Raw genomic sequence first — 16,666 nt, forward strand, 5'->3', positions numbered from 1 at the left:
TGACTTGGAAATATATTGTTGGTCCTCCACTGCTGCGGAGAAGACAAACTCAATTTCTGTTGGCATCACATTGCAGTACAAAGGGGGTGCAACATATGCAGAGGTACTGTCTTTCCGACAGATTTAAAACTGACGCTTCCATTTCCCCTCCCGTAAAGAAACGTAAAACTGCAATGGAGATTCGTTATGTCCTGATCAATGTTTCCACCTCATTTGACTTCTGAAAACCAGGTAACCTGCTGCTTTATTTCTTTGCCGGGTGTGTGAGTTTGTTGCGCACAAGTTGGCACTTTGGGATCGTGTCACAAGGGGTTGAAGCAGTGAGACGTCAAATCCTTCATTAGATCATTTCAAAGAATACTCCTCCAGTTCCCCCCTCCGTGCAGTTTTCTTTCCTTCATGGAGTTATCTGATTTCCTTCGGGAGGTTACTGTTGAATCTGCATTCACTGCCTTCTAAACAGCTGATTCCAAATCCTACACCTTCAGGGCCTGAGTTTTAGGGAGAGGTTGGGCAAGCTAGGACTTTATATTGGAGTGTAGGAGGCTGAGGGGTGACATTACAGAGGCATATAAAATCATTCTTTGTTCATATCCACATTGTGTTTTTTGCCATTAGCTCTGAATTTTCGCTATTCCTCCAAATCTCCTCTCTCCAATGCCCCTACTCCTCCCTACCAACAGCCCCCTCATCCACACTAATCCCCCAGTTATTGTCTGTTTAACCACTGGCAAAAGGGTGGCAGAGTAGTGCAGCAGGTAGTGCCACTGCCTCATAGTTCCAGCAACCGTATTCAAACCTGACCTCTGGTGGTGTCTATGTGGAGTTTACACATTCTCCCTGTGACCATGTGCTCTGGTTTTCTCTCACATTCAAGGACATGTTGGTTGGTAGATTAATTGGCCACCATTAATTATCCCCTAGTCACAGAGTAACACAGCACGGACACAGGCCCTTCAGCCCAACTGGCCCATGCTGACCAAGAGCCCATCTAAGCCAGTCCCATTTGCCCTCGTTTGGCCCATATCCCTCTAAACCTTTCCTATCCATGTACCCATCCAAATGTCTTATAAATGTTGCTATCGTACCTGCCTCAACCACTTCCTCTGGCAGCTCAATCCCTGTACACACCACCCTCTACGTGAAGAAGTTGTCCCTCAGGTACCTTTTAAACCTTTCCCCTCTCAGCTTAAACCTATGCCCCCTAGCTTCTGACTCCCTGAAACAGATTGTGTGCATTCACCCTATCCATGCCCCTCATGATTTTATACATCTCTATAAGGTCGCCTCTCAATCTCCGACGCTCCAAGCAATAAAGTCCTAGCCTGCCCAACCTCTCCCTATAACTTAGGCCCTCAAGTCCTGGCAACATTCTTGTAAATCTTCTTTGCACTCTTTCCAGCTTAATGGCATCTTTCCTACAACATGGTGAGCAAAACTGTACACAGTACTACAGGTGAGGCCCTACCAACATCTTGTATAACTGCAATATAACGTCCCAACTCCTGTACTCAGTACACTGAATGACAAAGGCCAATGTCCCAAATGCCTTCTTTGTCACACTGTCTACCAAGATGTCACTTTCAGGGAATCTGATATAGGTAGGCGTGGAGTTGATGGGCACATGAGAAAGCGTAGGTTACAGAGAAATAAGATTAGGATTAAAAGGATTGCTCTGAGCACCAACATAGAATTGATGGGCCAAATGGCCTCCCTTCTATGCCTTAAGGAAATACAAAATATGAAACAGATTAATAAACTAAGTGATCTTCATGATCTGAATTCACCCTCAGCACCAATTCTGTTATCTTTCATTTCTCCTGTGTTCTTTTAGATATTCATTGAGTGGCAACACATTTGTCTGGGGCACAATGACCAGCTGAATGAACATAAGCAAAATAAAATTTTTAGCTTTTATTAGCTCTTTGCACTGCAATATTTTCCTGTACCTTTCATAATAATGTGCATGCAAAGATTCTTATCCATCTTTCATGGTGAATATTACAAAGCCTGTTGACCTTAACCTGTCTTCAATTACTGCAGTTTAATCAGTCACAAGACTCCAATATATTTTCTGTTATTTTTTAATACAGTTCCCATCTCGGCTCTCACACATTATTCTCACCAACTCAGGCCCGATATCTCCTGAGAGATCTTGCTCATGGCTAATATGATGGAAAACCATCCATTGTCTTTATAGGTTTGTAGAAACACACTGTTCCTCACACGGCAATAAAAAAGCTGAAGGATAAAAATTAGTCTAGCATGGTCAGGCTGACAGAAGTGATCAGGGTTAGTGACTCAGTGCAGCTCCGGTGCATGTTGTAAGATGCACGTTCCTCGTGGAAATTCCGCAGTCTTGGTTAACGAGAAGGACAAGGCAAGATCAACTGAGTCAAAGCCCTTCCACCCAACTCGCCAAGTTCACGGACCAAGCAAGTCCAGTTGGGTTAAGAATCAGAAAGCAAGCTTCTTACTCATTGAAGCAATGTCACGACCTCTGTAAGAACATAAATATGAGGCATCCAGGCCTACTGAGCCTTTCAATAAGATCACAGCTGATCAAGTCTTGGCTTCTGATCTACATTCTTGCCAGTTCTCATAACCCTTCGTTTGTGCGCCTTAACCCTCAATTTCCCCGAAGTCACAACTTCTCTCTTACAGCCTTAATTATAGTTGATGATCCATCACGCAAACCAGCCTCCACTGACTCCTTAGATACTTCACGCTGCCTCAGGAAAGCAGCCAAAATAATCAAGGACCCCTCCCACCCCAGTCGTTCTCTCTTCTCCCCTCTCCCATCAGCCAGAAGATACAAAAGCTCAAAAGCACGTACCACCAGACAGCTTCTATCCCGCTGTTATCAGACCCTTGAATGGATCTCTCATACACTAAAAGATAAACCCTTGAAATCCCAATCTACTTCATTGTGGCTCTTGCACTTTATTTGTCTACCTGCACTGCAATTTCTCTGCATCTGTAACAGTATATTCTGCATTCTGTTTTCTTTTTACTACCTTAATGCAATTATCTATGGCATGATCTGTCTGGATGACAAGCGAAATGAAATCTTTCCTGGTACATGCAACAATAATAAACCAATACCAATGACTCAGCCTCTGGGGATAGAAGATTTACACCTCAGAGAAGGAATTCCTCTGTAGACCAGTGATCCTTTATCTTGTGACTGTATCACTATACAATTTCAGATAAAATCAGCTCTCCTTTTCTCAAACAGAAATATAGTTACCCTTCACTGTCAGCTCGGAGGGCTATGGATGCACACATGTAAAGATCAATAGATCTTCCAAATTACAGGAATAAAGGGATAATGGATCCAGTGGGAAAGTGGTAAAGGTTGTTCTTACTGAAAGGTGGCGGGCTTGTGGGACCCAATCCTGCTTCAATTTCCAATGATGGAACCAGGTCTTCTGTGTGAAGCCATTTCACAGAAACACCACGAGGTGGAGCCCAAACTGCATATTGTTAACACAACTCTCTTGCCATCGAGGCTGGGGACATCCCAGAATTACATCCCTATTGATTCAATTTGGGAAGAGAACTGCTTGACCCCACATTCATGGGGGAAAAGAAGTATCGTTACATCAGTTCCTGGAAAAGCCAGCCTTGTTCTGGAGCTGAATTTATTCTCAAAAGACTGCAGCGTGTCTATATTTTGCAAAAGTAATGCTCTAGTAAAAACAATTTCTGGTTAATATTTGACATATGGAGTAGTTCATGTTATTACAGATTGGGGTCCTTTTTACAGAGAATAACAAAATAGCTGTCAGCTGCAGATGCAAGAGGTTAAACTTTTGCTTTTTGATCATTAACAAGTGGCTCTACTTCCATCGGAGTTTGAGGAGATTTGGTACATCACCAAAGACTCTTGCAAATTTCTATAGACGTGCGGTGGAGAGCATTCTGGCTGGTTGCATCACCGCCTGGTATGGAGGCTCCAATGCACAGGATCGCAAGAGACTGTGGAGGGTTGTAGACTCAGCCAGCTTCATCACGGGCACAACCCTCCCCGCCATGGAGGACATCTTCAAGAGGCGGTGCCTTAAGAAGGTGGTATCCATCATTAAGGACCCTCACCATCTGAGACATGCCCTCTTCTCGTTACTACCATCAGGGAGGAGGTACAGGAGCCTGAAGACCCACACTCAACGTTTCAGGAACAGCTTCTTCCCCTCCGCCATCAGATTTTTGAACAGTCCATGAACCCATGAACACTACCTCATTATTCCTTTTCTGTTCACTATTTATTTATTTTGTAATTTATAGCAATTTTATGTCTTTGTACTGTACTGCTGCTGTGCTGTCCTGTGATAATAAACCTGATTCTGATTGAACTCTACAAAATCTTGGCTAACTGATAAGTTTCAATGTGCACCAGGAATGTAATCAAATACATGTTCTTGGTTTGATTGGACATCAGGCGTGAACTGATCAGCTGATGCACAAATCAGTTCAATGATCTTTAACACACTATTGCACTGGGGTGTTTCACTATACTGTATATGCAGAGATTCTTATCTATCTTTTTAGGTGAATTGCACTGACAGATACCCAGCAGTTCCACAGAAAGCCACTGGCTGGCTGCAAGGTGCAGGTCACTTCTCCAGTGCAGAAGCATAGAGCGAGCCAGAGGTCAGACGGCAATAGCTCTGAGCTCCCTCTCTGCAGCTGGAGTCGCTGTTGCATCCAGGAGCTCTCCATGATGTATTGAGCTGAGCGCTGGGCACACTTTTATCGATGCACCATAGAAAACATCCTATCAGGATGCATCACAGCTTGGTATAGCAAATGCTCTGCCCAGGACTGCAAAAAACTGCAGAGAGTTGTGGACACAGCCCAGCGCGTCACAGAAACCAGCCTCCCCTCCTTGGACTCTGTCTTTACCTCTCGCTGCCTTGGTGAAGCAGCCAGCATAAACAAAGACCGTACCCACCCGGGCCATTCTCTCTTCTCCCCTCTCCCATCAGGTAGAAGATACAGGATCCTGAGGGCACATACCACCAGGCTTAAGGACAGCTTCTATCCCACTGTGATAAGACTATTGAATGGTTCCCTTATACGATGAGATGGACTCTGACCTCACGATCTACCTTGTTGTGACCTTGCACCTTATTGCACTGCACTTTCTCTGTAGCTGTGACACTTTACTCTGTACTGTTATTATTTTTACCTGTACAATATCGATGCACTCTGTACTAACTCAATGTAACTGCACTGTGTAATGAATTGACCTGTACGATCGGTATGCAAGACAAGTTGTTCACTGTACCTCGGTACAAGTGACAATAATAAATCAAATCCAATACCAATACCAAAATACTTTGTACGGAGTCCCTCAGTTACAATCCAGCTGCAGCCAGGACCAGCAATCATGACCCCTGTCACTTACATGGGGCACCGATCATCATTATCAGGTAATGTACGAGTATTTATTAGAGACACAAGAGACTGGAATCTGGAACAACAAACAATCTGCTGGAGGAACTCAGCAGGTCAAGCAGCATCTGTGGGGGAAAAGAATTATCAATGTTTCGGGTTGAAACCCTGCATCAAACTTATTGCTCCATTTTTTGCTTTATTTTAATCATTAATGTTGTTAGTTAATTTACATGAGGAGTGTGCTTTTAAATGAAAATTATTTGAATTTTTTTCCAATTATTACAACATTTTTCAACCGTTTCCAAGTGCCTCTGATCACGAGTGACATTGAGACACAGTAGAAAGGTTTTTTTGACAGCACGGAGTGGTTTGTGGGTGGGGCTTCAGACTCCGTCACCTGAGGCCTAATATCCATTCACCAAATACTCTGTTTTATGTGATGAAGACCCTGTTACAAAACACTAGACTTACCCTTCTCTACTCAGGGAGAGCCCCATGGGACATTTACGTCTCTGTGAAAGACGGCGCATCCCACAGGGCAGTGCTCCTTCACTGCTGCACTGAATGTTCAAGCTGCAGAGTTGTGCTCAAATCTCTGAAATGAACCCACAGCCTCCTCTCTCAGGTTCAAGGTAGTGAATGCTAACGTTGAGCAATGGAGAACTTCCCCTGCTGCAGGCACCTTGTGACAATAGCAAGTAACCCCGAATCAAGATCAGTCTGGCCTGCTGCCTCTCCGCTGCCCAGCAATGCACCTCTGCCTGTTACTCAGCAGAATTATCCCTGACACTGCAGTGTGATGTGCTCACTTCTCACCCACAGAGTCTTCATGGTTATTCACTGCAGTAGTGAGCCAACGTCACCAACAACAGAGCTGAGAATGAGCTTCGGACTCTTATGGCCAACCAGGGTTAGAGGTCCTTCATCCCAACTCCCTGCTGTGTAGGTCACGGTTAATGAACCCAGCATCTCATCTGCTCTCAATGAACAAAATGCTGGAGGAACTCTGCTGGTCAGGCAGCATCTGTGGAGGGAAATGGACAATCCAGATGAAGGGTCTCATTTCCCTCCACAGACGCTGCCTGACCCGCTGAGTTCCTCCAGCATCTTGCTATAGATTCCAGGAGCTGCAGTCTCTTGTGTCTCCAGCTCATCTGCTCCGATTAATCCCACCTAGCTCCAATAAGACCTGAAATGTTAATGCTGCTTCTCCCTCCACAGATGCTGCCTGACCCGCTGAGTATTTCTGGTTCTGGCTCTCCTGCTCTCCTCCACTGAGAGCGCAGGAGGATGAGACCACTCGCTGGGCTAGAGGCACTGCCGATCAACCACCCAGAGAGGACACCAGTGACCATCACGAAGCATGCGCAAACCCCTGAGATGCAACAACCAGAGCCCGTTTGGATCCCTCGCTAACTTATCACAAATATAAGATGCGGGGCTAGTTACTCCTCTCAGTAGAATAAAAATGCGCAGAATCATAGCAGGACAGCACAAGAACTGGCCACTGTGCCTGTGCCAACCATGATGCCAATTTAAACTAATCCCATCTGCCTGCACATGGTCCATATCCCTCTATTCCCTGCCTGTTCATGTGTCTTTTTAAATGCTTCTTAAAATATTGCTATCGTATCTGCATCTTCCACCTCCCCGGTAGCACGTTCCAGGCATCCACCATTCTCTGTATAAAAAAAACTTGCATCATAAATCTCTTTTAAACTTTCCCTCTCTCACCTTACACCTATGCCCTTTAGCACTGAAGGACTGACTATCTACCCCATCTATGCCTCTCATATTTTCAAATACTTCTATCAGGACACCCCTCAGCCTCCGACATTCCAGTGAAAATAATCCAAGTTTGGCCAACCTCTCCTTATAGCTAATACCCTCTGATCCAGGCAGCATCCTGGTGAACCTCTTCTGCACCATTTCCAAAGCCTCTACGTTCTTCCTGTAATGCAGCAGCCAGAACTGCACACAAGACTCCAGATGTGGCCTAACCAAAGTTTTATACAGCTGCAGTTGGCATCCCACTTATTGGTGATGAATGGAGCCCTTTAGTGACTGAGATCTAAACTGAGAGTAGTCCCTATTCCCAGCACACCGTGACTGAGTTCTTCACAGCCACAGGTCAACAGCAGCAACCAACAGGTTCTGAGCATCAAAAGGGTCTGTGCTTGGGGGGTGGGTTGGGGGGTGCAAAGTGCAGTGAGGGAAGGTCAAGTGTGAGCTTTAAAACTCAGAACCTGAGTGTCATTAGAACTGAGAGGGAATGGGACAGGAACAAGAGAATACAGAGCCATGGGGAGAGAGGCGAGAGATGTAGGGGACTGATGGGATTGCCCTGTTCAAAGCCAGCATAGACGCAAAGGGCCAAATGACCTCTGTGCCAAACAATACTATGAACTCATCCTGATAGTCAATGATTGAGATTTGCAATCAACTGACACATTGTTGGGCCACAGTACTGATGAGTCCTTGCACTACCTACCCTAGGTGGCAAAGCCCCCAAACACCCAGCAATGCCTTCCTCCACCCCACCTTCCCCGGCCAGTCAGAGGAGGGAAACATGCTCAACACTTGGGGTAAATAAAACCCATACTGAAACAACTTAAAACTTTAGAACTTTATTGACACAGCAGGGTGACAGGCCCTTCCGGCCCAACAAACCCACACCACCCAATTACACCCATGTTAACCTACTAACCTGTATGTCTTTGGAATGTAGGAGGAAGCCAGAGCACCCGGAGGAAACTCGCGCAGACACGTGGAGAACGTACAAACTCCCTACAGACAGCGGCCAGAATTGAACCCCGATCGCTGGCACTGTAATAGCGTTACACTAACCACTACGCTACTGTGCCGCCCTTGTTGGAGGTTTGGACCTCTTCCCACCTTCTCACCAGGTGTCACAGAGCATTTTTACAACACAGAAGGAGGCCAATCAGCCCACTGAGCTAGTGCTAGCTCCCACTAGAGTAAGCTCATCAGTCCCACACCCCATCTTGCCCTGTAGCCCTGCCAATTATTCTCCTTCAAGTGTCTATCCAATGCCACTTTCAAATGTGCTGACTGATTATGCTTGTGACCCTGATTGAGGATAAGCAACGAAGTCTTTCCTTACATTCCACTGGTATCTTCTGGCTAAAACTTTAAATCTGTGCCCCTTGGTCCTTGAACCATCTGATAACGGGAACAGCTTCCCCCTATCTAGACCTGATGGAAGTTTATAAAATTATGAGAGACATAGAGAAGGTAGACAGTCAGAATCTTTTTCCCAGGGTAGAAATGTCAAATATTAGAGGAGATGCACTTAAGGAGAGGGGAGGGGGAAAGTTTAAAGATGACGTACAGGGCAAGTGTGGTGGTGGAGGCAGATACGATAGAGGGGTTTAAAAGATTGTTAGATAAGAGCATGAATATTTAGGGTATGGAGCAATATGGATTATCAGGCAGAAGAGACTTAGTTTAAGTTCTCAAACTTCTTTGCTCCAAGGAGGAGACGATGTTTATACTCTTGCTTTCAACATCCCTCATTGCAAGACAGATTTACAGAAGTTCACATGGTGTAAAATTGAGCACGAACTTGATGCAAGGCACAGAGACTGAACAAACAGTACAACTCCAAAGAGTTTCCAAGGTCAACCGACAATGATTAGCAGTTAGCACCAAAGCAAATTATTCACAGGTCATCAAGCACTTTCATTATAGCCGTAATTAAACCACCCTGCAAATGCAAGTCACAGAAGGCATTTATTTAAACTGACCATTTTTTGCAGAGATTATTTTCACAATGTGTCTGGCTTGAAGTATTTTTATGCTCTGTTGGTGGGTACGTAGGCTATAATAGCTAAACCATTTCAGTCTGAATAAAATTGGTTCTCAGAGGATTTCAGTCACCGCCTCATGTGCACACAGCTAGGCTCTACTTTCCTTGCACTGCATACTAATCACATTGGCCCAATTTTTATACATGGTATTGGAGCAACTTTAGAATGTAGAACATAGAACAGTACAGTACAGGAACAGGCCCTTCAGCCCACAATGTCTATGCCAAACAATGTCAAATTAAACTAAATCTCTTCTGCCCGCGCATGATCCACATCCCTCCATTCCCTGCATATGCACGTGTCTATCCAAAAGCCTCATAAATGCAACCATCATATCTGCTTCCACAACTCCCCCAGCAGCCCGTTCCAGGCACCTACCACTCTCTGTGCAAAAAAACTTGCCCTGCACATCTCCCCTAAACTGCCTCTTTCAAATTAGATGCATGTCCTCTAGCATTTGACACCTTGGGAAAAAGGTCTTGACTGTCTACCCTATCTATGCCTCTCATAATTTTATCAACTTCTATCAGATCTTCCCTCAGCCTCTGACACTCCAGAGAAAACAACACAAGTTTGTCCAACCTCTCCTTATAGCTCACAGCCTCTACTCCAGGCAGCATCCTGGTAAACCTCTTCTGCACCCTCTCCAAAGCTTCCATATCCTATCTTTGTCCTTGGAGGAACACAAATATCAGTTGCGCAACATTCCATGGGTGCATCATCTGCAGCGTGGGCTTGCAAAGTTTGGGTTCACACTGAGTTATAACCCAAGCACAGAGTTGCAGCCCAAATTTGTTCTCAACCGAGGTAAGTCAGACCTTCTGGAAGATGTAGGCTCACTTTTGATTCAGTGTGCCTTCCAAGGTTTTGTATCAGAACAAACACAAACTAAGTATTAACACATGATGAGATTACTCCCGACCCACCAGCACAACTGGGAAATGATTCAAATCAAAAATCTCAATAATTGGCATGGGAATGGAACGGATGAAGAATGTGTCGCTTACCCAGCCAGCTTCTGCTCAAGTACACGGACACGAAGACCGGAGGCACGGTGAAGAAATCCACCACTGAATTCACTTCCAACCAGAACCACAGCTTATCATTGGCTGCAATAAACTGAAAAAGAAACCATAGTGTCATCATCTCAACACCCCTCTCATGCAGAGTTACCACATTTTTCCAAATGCACAAAGAAATCTTACATGTACTTTTTAGTTTTAAAGAGTTAGATATTTCAATAACGTTTGGATCCATGTAAAGATGTGATGAGTTGCAAATGGGTTACCAGGGACAGAAATGTACAAGGTGAAAATTTCCTTCCAAGCTCAGGGCATGAAGCCTCTCAAAGCAAGTTGTCAAGAACAGAATTCTCGCACAAGGAGCGTTTCATAGCTCTGGGTTTATACTTGATGGAGTTCAGAAGGATCTCATTGAAACCTATCGAATACTGAAAGGCCTGGATAGAATGGACGTGGAGAGGATGTTTCCATTAGTGAGTGAGTCTAGGATCTGAGGGCACTGCCTCAGGATAAAGGGACGTCCCTTTAGAACTGAGATGAGGAAGAATTTCTTCAGCCGGAGGGCGGTAAATCTGTGGAATTCATTGTCACAGAGGGCTGTGGAGGCCAAGTCATTGGCTGTACTTAAGGTTCTTGATTGGTAAGGGGGTTAAGAGTTACAGGGAGAAGGCAGGAAAATGGAATTGAAAAAAAAACTCAGCCATGACTAAATGGCAGAGCAGACTTGATGAACCGAGTGGCCTAATTCTGCCCCTGTATCTTGTGGTCTTATATTAGTGCTTGCCTGTTGGCTGGTAGATGTCAGAACCTGCTGTAGTTTTACCCCACATCACTCGGTATGTTCTTTCCTTTCATTTATTTTGCACTGAGCACTTTGGTTAAATCAGCAAGCGTCCTGCACATTGAAACCCTTGTGGCACCTTTCACCCACTGGAAGCCACTGATCCCTGGCGATCCCAGTCACGGGGAAATGTTTCAATTACTGCCATTCCGTGGTGACGGGAGGTTCTTTTTCTCAAAACAAAAACATTTGGCTTCTTCTTCTGCTCAGCAGATATGGTACTTACAAAGACAGCTTTGCAAGTATGTTGGCGGAATTACCAATCATAATTGTTTATTTTACAAAATGAAATCAGGTGTGGAATATCAGTGCAATCCCCAGACAGGAGACTAATCAATGCAATTAGCTCACACTGTCACAATAAATCTGAGGATTTTAACCTGCGGCATGTTTACTGATCCCAAATGGAACCAACCATAATATTCCTCTGAAAGGGTATTTCAAGTGCAAAATACTGCAAATACTGATTCTGATGAAAGGTCACCAACCTATAATGCTAACTCTGTTTCTCTCTCCACAGAAACTGCCTGATCTGTTGAATATTTCCAGTTAGTCCTGTGTTAGGAATTCTGATTTAGCCTACATGAACTCCAGTGAAGGAAGTACATGTTCCAATATAAATGAAATGATACTTAACCCCACAATGAGTATATTTATGGGTGTTCTTCATTTTCTATGCCATGCTCCTTTCAATATTATGCATTATGTGTAGATGATGGATAGCAAAAGTATCCTCTGTTTCCTTGTACATTCTTCAAGTTGCTTTTCTGTACCCGAGAACAGGTATTGATCGCATATTATAGCCAAGAATATGAAGAGTGTTGGGGTTATGGATCCATTGCAGGGAAATGGAGTTAAGATACAAGCAGGGCAAATAGAAGGAAACTCTGTCCTTCAGTGGATGGTTCAAGGACCAGGTACTCCGATTTTAAGTGCTGGGGATATGATATAATAGGAATGTGAAGAATTGGAATTGGAATTGATTTATTATTGTCACATTTACCAAGACACAACCTTTTGTTTGTGTGCCATCCAGACAGATCATTCCATATGCAAGTAAAGCGAGGAAGTGAAAAGGAAAAGCAGAATGCAGAATATGGTGTTATAGAGAAAGTGCAGTGCAGGTAGACAAATAAAGTGTCAGGGCCACGATGAAACTTGACAGACAATCGGGACTTTCAAAATGCAATTGAATAGGCACTTGAGGAGAAATAATCTATCAACGGCCACAGGGAATGAGGTTGTTCTTCAAAGCGCTGGCATGGACATAATGGGCTGAATAGTCTCCTTCTGTGGCACAGTGATTCTAAATGGTGAAGCAGGTTCATGGTGGTGAGTGATCTTCTCCTGTCTTATGTCTGGTGGTGGATATTTCAGAGTTGGAATTGGAATTGGTTTATTATTGTCACATGCACCAAGATAAAGTGAAAAACTTGTCTTGCATACCGTTCACACAGATCAATTCATTACACAGTGCATTGAGGTCGTACAAGGCAAAACAATAACAGAATGCAGAATAAAGTGTAACAGTTACAGAGAAAGTGCAGTGCAGGCAGACAATAAGGTGCAAGATCGTAATGAGGTAACATTGCGAGGTCAAGAGTCCATCTAATCGTGCTGGGGAACTGTTCAATAGTCTTATAACAGTAGGATAGAAACTGTCCTTGAGCCTGGTGGTATGTGCCTTCAGGCTTTTGTATCTTCTGCCCAATGGGAGAGGGGAGAAGAGAGAATGTCCAGGGTGGGGGGGGGGGGGGGTCTTTGATTATGCTGGCTGCTTTACCGAGGCAGCGAGAAGTATAGACAAAGTCCATGGAGGGGAGGCTGGTTTCTGTGATGTGCTGAGCTGTGTCCACAGTTGAAGACAGTCATTGAGCACAGCAATGGGGAGATGAGGCAGGGAGCTCTCTGATGGAACGTTTCCAATTGGTAACAAAAGGGGCAAGTAGCTGCTCTTAAGTTTAACTTTGTAATTGAGTAACTCCGTGAAAGTCATCCCTTGGGAGCATCTCTCTGTGGAGAGACAAAGAGAAACTTTCTGCTCTCATAGTATGGTGAAGGAAGCCTTGGCAATTTCTTAAGCCTGACTCTGCAGGGTCATTTCTTAAGCAAGCCTTCCTGCTGAGAAAGTGTCCAACACTGTTTTTGCTTTCTATTTCATCAAGGCCAAGCACTCAAAAATAAAACATAAAAGAAATTATCTCTCCGAAACTCCCCAGTTTATATCTACACACTGATTTTAAAGGAAGGCCAGTTATGGCCATTTCTCATCAACGTGCATGCGCATCACTCCGGGCTTGAAGGTTTGATGTATGTGGTTGATATCACCACATCACTCAAAGGAGTGGTCTCCAATTTTCCACAGACCTCCAACCCAGAGCCACTGTGTGTTCAGTTGAGAGGATAAGTCCAGCAAATGACAGACTGCGTGTTACCGGCTCTCTCAGTCTGTTCCCCAACTGATGGAGCTCAATCACACTCAGTGACTGATTGTCTCAGGATGTGACTCTAGCCTAGAAACAATGGGACCTGGCCACAGGAATCAGGAGTACACACTAATAGAACATTCAGGCCAGGTGAAGCCATGCCAAGCCAGTACTTGGTATTGGTATTGGTTTATTATTGTCACCTGTACCGAGGTACAGTGAAAAACTTGTCTTGCATACCGATTGTACAGGTCAATTCATTACACAGTGCAGTTACATTGAGTTAGTACAGAGTGCATTGAAGTAGTACAGGTAAAAACAATAACAGTACAGAGTAAAGTGTCACAGCTACAGAGAAAGTGCAGTGCAACGAGGTGCAAGGTCACAACAAGATAGATCGTGAGGTCATAGTCCATCTCATCGTATAAGGGAACCGTACAATGTGCTGTTCCCAGTACTGTTCCCAGGTCAGGATGATTTGCCACATCTGTCCTCTGCTGTGGACTGATACTTCATCCTCAAACAAATCAAAAGCATATCTGAAATTTTTACATCTCTGGTGACAGTTTGGTCGGGTACGGGGAAAACAACAAGTCTTCAGGCTCGGATTGGCCGAGGTCGGATCATGTTTTAGTTTTATACCTGAGCCAACCCATGCTCAGCACTGGCCACATTCTGTGAAACAAGGGCCCAAGCCCCTTCTCACTTGGAATAAGCATAAACGTCAATAGAATTAGATTTCTTTTGTCTAGAGGACAAAAAGAATCTTGAAGAAAATACTGTGCCTGCCCTGAAGATAACAAATATTAAGACACACAGCCAGCGCCGATCAAACATGAAGGATTTTTTTGTGTGCAGGGTTTGTATCATGATTATGCAAATGATGAGCAAGGTCATCCTTTGTTTATGAACGTAAGCATATTAACATTCTGAGAGGGAGCGGGAAGGGGAGGGTTTGCTGTCACAATGCAGCTGCTACACTGTTCATTCTGAAAAGAAATATGTGGCTGTTCTGCATCATTTTGAGTTATAAACTGGGATGTTTTTTTTAATCCATTTATAGAACAAAATCTCCATTTGCAATTTAAGCCAAAAGTGATGAAGCCTGAGATGAACCAATTCCATTAATAGCACAAACTGAGATGAGTTGACTGTACCAGAGAAATTATATGGAAAGAGTGTCTCGAATATTTTAATGCAATCTAGGAAGTCTCAGATATGAAACACTTCAAATTTACTGTTTACCAAATGAATCATCTGGTTCCAGTTCTTACTGGACATATTAAGGCACTTGGTTTAGGGGTGTGAAGCATTCCCAGTCAAGTTGCTGATTTTGAATTTGACTGTTCCTCGTTGGGCTTCAAGGTCTGGGCAAGCACTAGATTAAAGCAGGCTGCAGTAGTTCAGTGCTTCAGCTGGGGGGACTACCCAACACACTGCTCATACCACCGAGCACCTGGCACCTCTGATGCTGGCTGTGGTGGAGGGAAGAGCAGAGGAAACCCATCCCACGTGGATTGTCAGACAGAATGGGGATTCTCCTGGGGGTGAGGGTGGGGGGGAAGAGAGAGAAAGAGAGAGAGAGAGAGAGAGAGAGAGAGAGAGAGAGAGGGGGGGGAGGGGGAGAGGGGGAGAGATATCTCTGTTTGGACACATTTCTCAGGATGTGGCCAGTCCTATCTCATAAGTGCAGAACTGCTCCGGTATAAAATCCAAACATGACCCAAGCTCGGCCAATCCCACGCAGAGGGTTTACAAGTTTTACCATGCCTGCCCAGACTATCACCATAAACATGATGAACATGACGATCCCAGACATGCCGTTGATCTGTTTGAGGATGAAACAATAAATGTTGATCAAGTGCAGCAGACACGCGGTTGTAATGAGCACACCACCCTACTCGGTCTAGTGCTGCGAATGCCTGGCACAGCCAGATCTGGTCTGAATTTTCCAACAATGCTGGAGATCAACAAGAAGCAGCCATTCAGTGCATTGTGGCTATTTGCCAATCAGTCCATCTCTCCCTGTCCTTCCCAATCAGTCCCATCCTTCCCAATGTCACACTCTCCCAGCCCTTTCCCAATCAACCCCACTCTCGTTCCCTTTCGCAATCAGTCCCATCATCTTGCTACTTCCCAATCAATTCCACTCTCCCTACCTCTTCCCAATGAGTTGTTCTCCCTCTTCCTTTCTGATCTTTCCCACCCTCTGCTCCTTCCCAACACTGCAGGGCAATGCTGGAAGTCACTTATGGAGTCAGAGATTTGTGATTCAGGCAAACAGAAGTGCTGTATTGCTAATACACTGTAGAGCTGGGACATAGGAGACACACAGGTGGATTCACAGGAGACACAGCCACTGGATCTGACTAGGATTGCAACTAGACTCATGCAAAGCATTGTGCTGGAACATTTTTCTCCCCGGTGTGCCCTGTTAACAGTGTGCCTGCACCTAACAAGGAAGCCAGATACCCTATTTTGGAATGCAACAATAGCGTAACAAATAAGGAAAGGCATCTTACAATTGAAGCAGCGGGCGAACTCCTGTCACATTGTTCACACCAGGTCAGCGGACTGAGCCAAAACATGGGAGCATTACACTTCGTTCCACAGTTTGCATGCTGCTGTTAAGGGGAGTTCATGGGTAGTTTGGTTCATCAGTTCAAGGTCATAACATTGGACAAAAGCACAAATGTAGGGTAAATGCACTTAGAGTAATTCTGATACTAATGATGGGCTATTTCCTGTAAATGGTTAGAGGCTTCCTTAGATGTAATACGGACATTGGATTGTGGATCCAACAGCTAATCTGCTGCCTTTGGTCACAATTATTTGGAGGAACTAGTAGGTATTTCAGCTATCTGTCACAATGGGGAAAATCAGGGCAACTTGTATCACAGCATCCCCAGTGCCAGGAAGGTCTGAATAACAGGTGTTACAGCAACAGCTTCTTGACAAATAGATGCTCTTGTTCCCATTATAACACAGGTTGGAATGCTTGTCACAAAAATCTTGCTGGATCATGACAACAGGAAATAGCCGTTACAAACAGGAAGCATCGAGAATGTTAATATATAAAATATATTTACTCATAAATATCTAGCTATACAGATCATCGTGTCAGGAGATTTCATCAAAAAACTGGAA

General features: G+C 44.5%; 1 protein-coding gene across 1 annotated transcript in view; it reads right to left on the bottom strand.

The window, feature by feature from the left end:
* Positions 1 to 16,666, bottom strand: part of LOC127584756 (calcium-activated potassium channel subunit alpha-1-like) — a 779,405-nt gene that overhangs the window by 325,475 nt on the left and 437,264 nt on the right. The window contains 1 exon segment of the mRNA XM_052041687.1: positions 10,238 to 10,349. Coding sequence (XP_051897647.1) covers positions 10,238 to 10,349 — 112 coding nt within the window.

This window comes from Pristis pectinata, chromosome 30, assembly GCF_009764475.1.
Source record: "Pristis pectinata isolate sPriPec2 chromosome 30, sPriPec2.1.pri, whole genome shotgun sequence".
NCBI lineage: Eukaryota > Metazoa > Chordata > Chondrichthyes > Rhinopristiformes > Pristidae > Pristis > Pristis pectinata.